The sequence below is a fragment of the Dryas octopetala genome, chromosome 4 (assembly GCF_963921425.1).
Source record: "Dryas octopetala chromosome 4, drDryOcto1.1, whole genome shotgun sequence".
Lineage (NCBI taxonomy): Eukaryota > Viridiplantae > Streptophyta > Magnoliopsida > Rosales > Rosaceae > Dryas > Dryas octopetala.
In genome coordinates, this window is record NC_141369.1 from 14,005,707 (window position 1) to 14,016,660 (window position 10,954).

General features: G+C 37.3%; 2 protein-coding genes across 2 annotated transcripts; one reads left to right on the forward strand and one right to left on the reverse strand.

The window, feature by feature from the left end:
- The first annotated feature begins 93 nt into the window (after positions 1 to 93).
- LOC147287088 (protein ANTI-SILENCING 1-like) lies at positions 94 to 5,790 on the forward strand. Its single transcript, XM_086240878.1, has 13 exons — positions 94 to 444; positions 1,001 to 1,169; positions 2,104 to 2,283; positions 2,370 to 2,624; positions 2,711 to 2,946; positions 3,125 to 3,154; positions 3,289 to 3,381; positions 3,660 to 3,738; positions 3,865 to 3,955; positions 4,490 to 4,598; positions 4,705 to 4,821; positions 5,402 to 5,486; positions 5,607 to 5,790. The coding sequence occupies exons 1-12, from the start codon at positions 94 to 96 to the stop codon at positions 5,456 to 5,458; spliced, it is 1,767 nt and encodes a 588-aa protein (XP_086097004.1). The 3' UTR covers positions 5,459 to 5,486; positions 5,607 to 5,790.
- A 350-nt stretch (positions 5,791 to 6,140) lies between these two features.
- On the reverse strand, positions 6,141 to 9,506 carry LOC147287089 (putative disease resistance protein At5g63020). Its single transcript, XM_086241297.1, has 2 exons — positions 6,673 to 9,506; positions 6,141 to 6,232 (listed from the first exon to the last, which is right to left on the reverse strand). The coding sequence occupies exon 1, from the start codon at positions 9,417 to 9,419 to the stop codon at positions 6,729 to 6,731; it is 2,691 nt and encodes an 896-aa protein (XP_086097423.1). The 5' UTR covers positions 9,420 to 9,506; the 3' UTR covers positions 6,141 to 6,232; positions 6,673 to 6,728.
- Between the last annotated feature and the right edge of the window lie 1,448 nt (positions 9,507 to 10,954).

The window sequence follows — 10,954 nt, forward strand, 5'->3', positions numbered from 1 at the left end:
GTTCATGTATTATAAGGTAATTTACTGTTTTAGGTTCTCGAAAACTATTGGATGGGCTAAGAAACAATGGTTGAGTTTGAAGATAGATAAGCCATGGCGCATCCTGAAGAGACAGATATGGAAGATGATGTTGAATTTAGGTGGGGCAAGAAAGGTGGAGCTGGGAGAAAGAAAGGTGTCCAGTTCTATGAGTCATTCACTTATGAAGGCGTGAAATACTCCCTTTATGATTGTGTACATGTTTATCGCACTGGTGAATTCGAGACTGATATTGGTAAGCTTGTGAAAATATATGACACAGAGGACCATAGAAAGAAGATAAAGCTCGTGTGGTTTTTTCGTCCTGCTGAAATACGTAACTTTTTGGGTGATTGTGAACCACGCTGGAACGAGATATTTTTAGCTTCTGGTGAGGGTGTAGGCCTCTCCAATATCAATTCTCTGGTAAATTAGATTTATTAGAGACATTTTATAATCATGTCCACTTTTTGTTTTCATACCTCATTTAAGTAGAGTGCTATGCATGGTATAATCATTGTTAAATTAAAAGGGACAAAGGAGTCTTTCTTCTTAGCATCTCTCTGGGCACCTTTGTCTATACATTTTAGAGATATTTAGAGATATTCCTTAATCCTTTTAGTGTTATTATTCTAGGTTTTCGGGTAGCTTTGATTTGAATGTAATCTGTGTTTTTGCTTGAGGATGTTAACCTAGATTCTACTCGTATCTACTTTTAACTGCATATATACTTTTTATGGCAATGTGGCCAATATATTATTAGATGTCTTCTCAGCGTCTTTCCCTTTACATTGCCATGAAAGTCTTTACATTTCCATAACATTAATGAGCCTATTTCCTTTAGATCAATGTAATGCCTTTTTCTTCTTTCATTTGATTCTATTTGGACGCCAAACTTGTAAAGTCTACAGATCGTTAACAAAGGTGTCCACATGGTTATATCGACATCTAATTACATGGCAAGTTTGAATACTAATTTCAGGAATCAATTCAAGGAAAATGCAATGTTGTCTGCGCATCAAAGGACAAAAGGAATCCTCAGCCCTCTGAAGAAGAGTTGAGAATGGCTAGTTACATTTTCTGTCGTACTTTTGATGTAGGAACGCGTACAATATTAGAGAACTATCCAAATGAAATAGGTGGAATTAAAGGTCAGTCATCTACATCTGGAATTTATTTAGGGTGCTTTCTGGTATAAACCTTTTAAACAAATATAGGATGTTAAATTGTTAATCAGATTCACATTTGATTGATTGATTCTGTTATCTAAGAATTGAGAATTTGTCACTCATTTTTGTGATTACTTTCTATCAAGTATTGGGCTGTAGGCTGTAGCAGTTCTGTCTAATTGTTTGAAGTAGAACACTTCTATAGTAACTAATCATGGCTTCATGTAGAATAAAAAACTTTGAGCAGCTAGATTTCGTTTGTTTATGACAAATAATGAAATATGTTTATGTTAATATCTATATGATGATGCTATTGTCACTCTCAAAGCCATGTTCTCAAAAGGCAATGATCAGTAAAACTGAGTACCTTGTTGCCAGATTAGGTAGCAGTTGAAAGATACCCACTGACACTTCTAGGAGGCATGTTAGCATGCATTTACATCTTTCTGGTGGATTTGTAGTAGCTGATAACAAATGAGCATGCTATTTCAGCGAGATATAACAAGTGAGTGGTTTTAAGTCTTAGCCTCAACTCTGAAGGGCTGCTACCTCCTTTCCAAGAAACAATCAAATACCCCTAACAGATGTGATCACTTAAAGCAAACTGATGTGAGAGATCCTGCTCAAAACTGGGGCTACATGTCATTCATGGTACTTGGGGACCATATAGTGATAACTGAAGGGGTTCAACAATGACCTGAAATGCATTTAACAGCTGTTTGATTTCAAAGCCAAATTCTTCAAAAAACAAACTGAGGTTTTTTTTTTAATTTTAAAATTATGAGTGCACTATTTACAGCAATATTTATTTACCATACATTCATGTGTCAAAATCATTATAACTTCCCTTGTATACTTTTTTCTTAGTGGACTTTAATATCTATCATGGTCTTCAAATATTTTGAATGCAATGCAGTGGAGTGCTTTTTTAATGCGGGAAAAAGTCAAAAGCTCATCAGGACTCCCAAGTTCCAGACAAATTTGAGAGACCAAGCTGGACCATCAAATGTGTTGTCCAAGTTAGGATTGGACAAAGTGGTGGCCTCTCCAGTTAAAAATGACAAGTCCAGCAGCAGAGTAAGCCCTGTAGTGAAAGGTGATTTCTGAGAATGCCAGCTGTGCATTTTACTTCTGAATTCAACTGATTAGATGAAAATAAGATTGTTTTTGGCTTATGTGCAGAATCCGAGAAAGCAGTTGTTCGTATTGGTGAGAATTCAAATGAGGCATTAAGGCGCAAACCATATATGCGGGCATCAGACACCCATCAACATAAGAAGGTGATAGTTCTACCTGGTGTAGCTTCCAAGTTACAGACAAATTTGAGAGACCAAGATGGACCATCAAATGTGTCGTCCAAGTTAGGATTGGACAAAGTGGTGGCCTCTCCAGTTAAAAATGACAAGTCCAGCAGCAGAGTAAGCCCTGTAATGAAAGGTGATTTCTCAGAATGCCAACTGTGCATTTTACTTCTGAATTCAACTGATTAGATGAAAATAAGATTGTTTCTGGCACATGTGCAGAATCCGAGAAAGCAGTAGTTCGTATTGGTGAGAATTCAAATGACACATTAAGGCCCAAACCATATATGCGTACATCAGATACCCATCCTCATAAGAGGATAATTGTTCTACCTGGTGTAGCTTCCACTATGGGGGAATGTTCTGAACAGAAGACAAGCAAAACTGCTGGAAATGCAGCTACTCAACATGCAGGGGATAGGGGAGTTAAAGTTAATAGCAAACCTTTGGGAATAATTGTAAACTAGCAAATTTTATTAGTTCAATCCGGAACCTTATTTTATGTCCCAAGTTTGGATATTCTACGGAAATGCAATAATATGCTAGACGACTCCAAACACATTCACACAACCTGTTCGCAAGTTTTGATAATGAATTTGGTTAATATACTAATTTCTCTAGTTTTCTTAAATCCAGGAGGAAAGAAGAAATTGGTTCAAGCCACTTGTGAGTTTCTATTCCCCGATATTTTTTTTGTAGACATTACCATTTGTTGTTTGATTGTTCATACAAATCAATGGTTGGCTATTGATTACATTGTAAAGTCTTAACCAGATTTATTTCCTTGTCAAATTTTGAAGCCTTGGAAGCAAAGACTGCAGAGAGCTCAAGATGCTGGCACTTTGGTCTTACTAGACAATTTGGATCCATCCTATGCATCATCAGAAGTAGAGGTAGTATTCCTTGATGCATCTAATATTGTATGCTTATTAGATAGTCAAAGAAATTCATTGAAACTCATATGTATATAAAAAGCCAGTCTAGTGTACGATGCAATGTATCATCTTATTTTCTCTTAAAAGAAAAACTCTCCTATTAAAGGTTCCCTAGCCACCAAACTGGATGAGAAATGACTAATACTGGATGAAGTAACAAACTGGAGTATTAGGGCCAATGTGGTATGGCCTAGTGTTAGACATTATGTTTAATCTACATCCCTTTTTCTCCTCAGGATCTAGTTTGGCGTGCACTCCAAGAAAAGGTTGAGGCAAAAATGATACAATGCAGTACTTTTTCTAATCCATACTATGGTACAGCAGCTTGTTGTGGCTATATACTGATTTTTCTAATGATTTCATGTTTTGTTTGGTGGTTGATTATTAATGCTTTTAAACCTGAAACTGACTGATTACATTTATTCTTTCATGGCCTTACAGGCAAGGCTTTTGTCATATTCACATCAAAGATTGCTGCTGAGTCTGCCATATCTGAGTTAAATAGGAGATGCCTGATTCTGGCAGATGGGAGGTATCCTTTTTATTTCTTCATTCCATAGATGGAGCATGTTCGTTTATTTCTTTTCTGTTGGAGTGTTCAAGATTCCACACATAATTATATTGTGAATTTTAATAAGTTAGTTATTGTGTGAAAATGATAAATCTTAAATCCATATTTTGGATAAGAATGACTAGCATTCTACTTGTTTATCATTTGATAATATCTCTTTTCCTCTTTCTTTTGCTGTTTATTTTTTCCTTGTTGAATTTTCTTCAATGCACTCATTGTTATGATTTAAATTGGCTGGATGCTTGTCATGTTTTTTGTGGTGTCAGATGTGAGTTACCACTATGATGCCTTTGTATGTCAGTGGAGAAATATACCTCTATTATTTCGAACAATTAATTGTAAAAGTCTAAGATAGTCTTTTTACTTTCTATTGACTCAGAGCTCAATTTCTTAAATTAGTTACAAAGGCCACCATTAACTTGGTACAAGTTATGAGAATAATTGAACTCCACTCAAGTTGATCTTACACATTTATATCTGACTTTGCATTTGCAGACCTGTGATTGGTATGAGAAGGACTCTTAAAGAGCCTGACAAAACAGCCAGATTTGTTGGACATCTGACCATTGACAAAATCAGGCTTCAAAGCCAACGTGAAGAGATGGTGACTCACATTGCTGAGTGCTTTGTTCTTGCTTTTGGGTTCAGGTCCCCTCTTTTGCATATACATTTTCATATACATAATATTTTCCTATTTGTTCCTTTTGTAGAGAAAGGCAGTATCAACAGCCCACTGTTCTCAGCCCAACACAATTGAGTATGATATGGCCATGGAATGGTGTTTACTACAGGAAAGGTCAGATTTATGGCAGAAGGCATTACATAAGGTGCTTTCGATTTTCATAAGCAATGTATGTTATATCAATGTATATAACAGTTTCAGGACACATGCACTGCACACCAACCTTTTACCAGAGATTTTATTATTTAAAACATTTGAATTGATATGTAGGTTTTGTTGGCATAATTTTTTTTTTTTTTTTTTTCAGCCTGAAGGTTTGTTGACATTACGTATCTCTGAAAATGCTTATGAATACTCTTTTAGATGTCTACAACATGTCATAAGTTCTATTTTCAAGTACCATATTACAATCTATAAATTAGTTAGTTTCTTCTAACTTACTAAGAGGCCAATAGTCAAACTTTTGGTATGCAAAAAAAAAAAAAACGCACTTTTTAATGTACTCTGCAGCCAATTAAGAAAAACTTTTAACTCTTTTAAACCCGCCTGCAGTGATTTTAGGAAATTCATAGTTGTGACAAAGGGCCCTTAATGTGTTTTTGATGTTTTCTACTTGAGGAATTCCCAGTTTAAATGTGTGTGCCTCACAAATATAAGGAAGAATTTTCTCTTTTTTGTTGAATGTTCTAACTTTTTTCTCCCCTTTGGAGCCCCCTTCTCTTCAGGAACAAATGGAGGAGATAGAGTCGCTAAGGAGACAGCTAAAGTCAATTTTTAATTAGCTAACATTGTATTTCATCGATACATTGGGTAAGCTTACATCCTTGGAGGAAAAATCATTAGTGTTGGCTCTTTATCATAGACCATCCTACCTTTTTCATCTACAAGTTTTACACTAACATACTAAATTTATTAGTAATGTTTCTGCAGGAGAAAATTGTTCTTTTTGTGATTACAGTAGAGTCAGAGAAGGGTGCCCCAAAATTGGACAGCATACAGGGTTCTACCCACACTTGAAGGATTGTGTAAATTCCTAACAAGTTAAAATTCACTTTTGTGTAAATCTGTCATCTGATCAGATCTAATTTTGTAAGCTTGGAAGGAAATATTAGGATCAAATTCATATGATAGAATTTCTTTTTCTCTGGGGAATTGGTCAGCCTGTGATATGTATCACATTTTCCAACAACTTTGTTATTGACTAGTTGTGCATTTTGATGCCTAAGTATACCATTTTGCCATTCATGGCTGATCTGTTAATTTTGCTGATCTGTTAGATTGATTAGTCCATTTTGAAGCTTGCCATGATAAAATTATCTGCCTAATGAGTTTAGTGCTAAAAAGATCCACCATTTTAGGATAATAAATCCGGCTCACATTATAAAATGAGCAGCATGTTTCACAGGGTCAGGCACTTGATCATGTTGCACGTTTACTTGTTCCAAATAGTTAACATATTTGCCTCCTGTTAGGGCTTCTGCCAAATAGGTTCATCAAATATTCTTTGACCAGAATTCCATATTTATAATTCGCCACTGGAAAAGAGCTCTTGTATCCTGTTGAAACACTAGCTTGTTATTGTTTCTCACTCCTTTGTGGAGTTAAAAGAGTACAAAAACAACAATGCAGAAACAAGTAGTGCATTACAAACTATTCCAGGTGAAACAATAAAATGAATTAGAAAGGAACCATAAAGTATTAAAGTGGTATATACGGACAATAAAAGCTGCAAATTTTATAAAATGTTTCTTGCTCATGAAATATTGAAATCTCTAAAAAGCTGCAAATCTCATTAAATGTTTCTTATTTAATTATTGGACGAATGCAATGCAATTTTGATGACAAGTTTGTTTGCTTGATTAAAAGGGAATGCCAACCAAGAAAAAAACTGATATTGAAAGAGTGTTATTTAATCTACACATAATTTATTGGGTCCTATCATAGAATCTACACACTACACACTCCCATGACCCAATTCAGACAATTAAGTGGCTACCTGCAACTCTGCAACTGCAAGTGAGATCCACCGGCTCAGCTGCCTGCCTTTGCCAATTACTTGCGAAGAGGTTTGAAGGTGGGAAGGAAAACATTTGGAGCATCTTGGTCGTCCCACTCTAACCCAGTCCACCACCATTCCTGTCCTTCGATGATGAGATTGCATCCTTGGGCACTCATTGAGTCCAGTGGCAACTTCTTCAGTGCTCGACAATCGCGTATGTAGACTTCCTTCAGATCTGGAAAGGGTAAGGCACCTTCATATATGCTCTGCAACTTTGGTAGACCGATCAACTTCAAGCTTATAAGTTTTGCAAATGGGTTCAATGCTTTTACCTCATTTGCCACTCCACCCAATCTTTCCAAACTCATTATTTTTTCCATTTCAGAGCATCCGTCTACAACTAATGTGATGAGATTTGGAGCAAAAATGAGCCATGTCAGATCCTTCATTTTTCGGCATCTACGTAGATTTACTGTTTGAAGGCCAATGAAGCAACTTTGGTTTATCGTCATCGATTCGCGAGGATCATTAGGACCTCGTGCTTCCCAATTAACCTTCAATTCTTCCAAATCAGTACACTCTTCAATTACAAGGTAATCAAGATTGGCCAGAGATGATGATATATCAAGAAACCTCGTATTGTCGGAAAGTTTGAGGCTGAGCTTTCGAGTGCAGGTCACTAAGTTCTTGTAGCTAAATAACTGTTGGAAACAAGAGGTACTTCTTATGGTCAAAGTCAAGACCTCTAGGTGTTTCAAACACTGCAATTCATCCAACATTGCCTTTTCACTGTCAAAAGGACATTTGTCATCATCACCACACCCCTGCATTTTCAAAACTTCTAGCATGGAAAAGCTTGATATTATATGCGGTGGAACAAAGTTAAGCTCCTGCGTCAAGTCCAAGTTCAAGTATTTTAGCCTTACCAAGGCCTTTAACTCCATCGGCAACTCTCTTATACCAGTTCGTGACAAATTCAAATGTCGTAAAAAAGCAAGTTTTGAAACTCCGGATGGTAGTTGGGTTAATTGCCAATTGTAAGACAAACCCATAACTTGAAGAGAACGCATAGAATCAAAGAAGGTTTCGCCAATCTTCTTCAATTTATTTCCTTGAAGAAACAAGGTCAGCAAATTGGGAGATTCTGGTCTTTCAACTAAATTTTCAATATGATTGTTCATTAATGACACCCTTTCTACGCCTTTCCATTCTTCAACATTCGGTACTTCACTCAAATTGGCACCTGATTCCACAAGGAAATTCTTGTTTGTTTTCTCTGGATCACGAGACAGCCACAATGCCATCTCGCGAATCACATCATGCATTTTTACCCAAATTTCACCATATGGTTCCAACAAACATGCATTGAGAAGAGTGCCTATGATATCATAACTCTCATATTTCGCTTTGTCTACATTACCATATTTCTCAAGTATTCCCTCACACATCCAACAATATAACAATTGAACTTTATTTATGCGAGAATCTTCTGGAAATAAAGCACAGTATAAGAAGCAGGATTTAACTTTCTCGCTTGGTAGATTATTATAACTATACTCTAATAGGTGCAGCACCTTTTCCATACCTGTAAACTTCCAGACAGAATTCTTCAAAACATCAATTGCATATTTCCATTCTTCAGGGGTCTTCTTGCTAGCCATGGCCTTACCCATTGTAATTAGTGCAAGTGGCAAACCGTCACACTTTTTTGCCACTATTTCAGCAAGTTTGGGGATTTCTGGATGAAGACGAAGTGTTTCTGTGCCAACATTCTTTTGAAACAATTCCCATGCTTTGTCCCATCGCAAAGGATCCACTACAATCTTATGAGCCCTCATACTAGCACATACTTCTTCTAATCGAGTTGTGAAGATTACCTTGGACTTGTTTCCTTCACCAGGAAAAGGAACCCCTAGTTTGGTAATTTCAACCGGCTCCCATATGTCATCCAAAAATAACAAAAACTTCTTTTCACTCAAGATCTTGCAGATGTCTTCAGCCTTTTCATCCTGCTTTTTTTGCTTCCATGCGTCATCCGAAAACCCAATCTTTTCACCAATATTATCCTGAATCCCTTCATATTGGAGGTCCTTTGAGACCACTATCCAGATCACAATCTTAAAATCATGAGGAGTTTGGGCCAACTTGTTTTTGATTTGGGTTAGGAGAGCGGTCTTGCCCACCCCTCCCATTCCATGTAAGCCAATTTTTCCCACTTGATCATCTTCAATGAGTCTCCAAACCTTTTCAAGCATGGATTCCATGCCCACAGTAGGCTCAACAGCTACTTGATTGACTACAGGTGCAGCTACTCTTTCTGTGACCTCTGCAAAATCTTCCTTGCTCTGTTTCTTTAAATCAGCGACTTCCAGCAACTTCTTGGCCACGTGTTTTCCATACTTGTAGCTGGACACGTAGTTTGTTGAACAGTAACCTCCACAACATAATTTCCCAATTTCTTGGCTGCCATCGGTTACAACTTGATTGACTTGAGCCTCTGTACTTTCCACACTTGAAATCCACCACTCTACATGCTCTGACCGCTTCATGAATGGCTGCTGCTCCTCGACCTCAACCCTTCTCTTCACACCATTCTTTATAGCTGTTAATTCTCGCAGAGAAGTTTGCAGAGCTTCATGGTTTTCTTGGAGCTTATGAACATATTCTGCTCGTCGCTTAATGGAATCCCAGCAGCGAGAAACAATGCCATCGCCTGAACATGAGACTGAAAAGATGTTGCCCATTGCTTGCAGATGGATCGAAAGAAATAAAAGATTTCTAAATATTTATGAGATAGAGAAATTAGTGTGGGTAGCTAGGCAAGGCAAGCACACACACATACAGGGGAGGGAGGGAGAGAGAGAGAGAGAAGTAATAAATAATAAAATGCACTGAGAGGTAATATTGGACCTCCTTGGATTCTCCTTGGTGCACTGTGGAGTGAGGAGCTGGTGGGTGGTGGGGCTCACCCGAAGACTTGACCCGGCTTTGATTGATTTTTATTTTTTGGTCGAAAAGAACAAACCCAAGGCTTTGATTGATGTAAAAGCCAAGAGTTAGTAGGTGGTGGGGTCCGTGGGGATCATGGCTCACCCAATCCAATTTAATTTAAAGACCCAATAATATATGCTTAAAATAATATATGCTTAAAATATGACTTCTCTCTCAATTGGTTCACAATTGATTAAAATAATATGCTTAAAATAATATATAATATATATATATATGTCAATTGGTTCACAATTGACGTAATCATCACATTATGACTTCTCTCTCATAATATGCTTAAAATAATGTAAAAATAATGCTAGAATTAGTAGATTTGTACACAATTGATGTACATGTAAGTAAAGGACGACAATTTCAAAAATTTTGTCGAAAATTTTATTTTTTAGAAAAGGAGAAATTATATCAAAATACCAACATATTTTTGTTAATATTTCGAGAAATTTTTCAAAAATTTTCATAATTTTGTCAAAATTTTTGAAATTTTGCTGAAAATATTGACTTGGGGCTGGGTGGGGTGGGGTGGGGCTGGCTTGGGGGGAGAGGGGCGGGGAGAGGCTAGGTTTGGGAGGAAAGGGGCAGGAAGGGGCTGGGTCTAGGGGGAGAGGGGCAGGGAGGGGCTGGGTGAGGGGGGGTTTGTCGGGGATGGGCTGGGTTTAGGGGGAGAGAGGCGGGGAGGGGCTGGGTGAGCGGGGGTGTGTCAGGGATGGGCTAGGTTGGGGGAGAGAGGCGGGGTGGGGGCTAGTGTTGGGTGGGGAAGAAGATAGAGGGATGTGAGATCACAGTAGTGCAGGCTGGGAGAGAGAAATGAGAAGGAAGAGGGAAGAGAGAGTCACGGGCAAGGAGGAAAAGGAAGGCAAGAAAAAAAAAGGAAGGAAATAAAAAAAAAAGAAAAGAAAGAAAATAAAAAAAGGAAAGAAAAAAGAAAAGAAAAGAAAGGAAATTGTAATCGTAACTATTGAACAATAAACACTTTTTTTTGTAATGCAATTGTCCAACAATACATAGTACTATTTCATGCAATTGTCCTACACTGGTTCTTTCTGCACTCACTCATGTACCTTGCAAGCCAAATCTTTCAAGTAGTCCTCTTTTATGTCCTTTGGTTATGATCTTGGGGCCAAATACACTTTTGTCCTTATAGTCTTGGCCATTTTTCATTTTAATGTATGTCAATTTAAAAGTTTGGATCAACTTGTTGTGGTTTACTCTAGTTTCCAATTAAGACCAAATTTATAATTTATGTCATTTTTCTTAATTATATTGGAGGGAA

Coding starts and splice junctions, on each gene's coding strand:
- LOC147287088 (XM_086240878.1), top strand. CDS start 94: ATGGCGCATCCTGAAGAGACAGATATGGAAGATGATGTTGAATTTAGG. Junction 3,956..4,489: donor CTGATTCTGGCAGATGGGAG/GTATCCTTTTTA, acceptor TTGCATTTGCAG/ACCTGTGATTGGTATGAGAA. Junction 4,822..5,401: donor GGCAGAAGGCATTACATAAG/GTGCTTTCGATT, acceptor CCTTCTCTTCAG/GAACAAATGGAGGAGATAGA.
- LOC147287089 (XM_086241297.1), bottom strand. CDS start 9,419: ATGGGCAACATCTTTTCAGTCTCATGTTCAGGCGATGGCATTGTTTCT.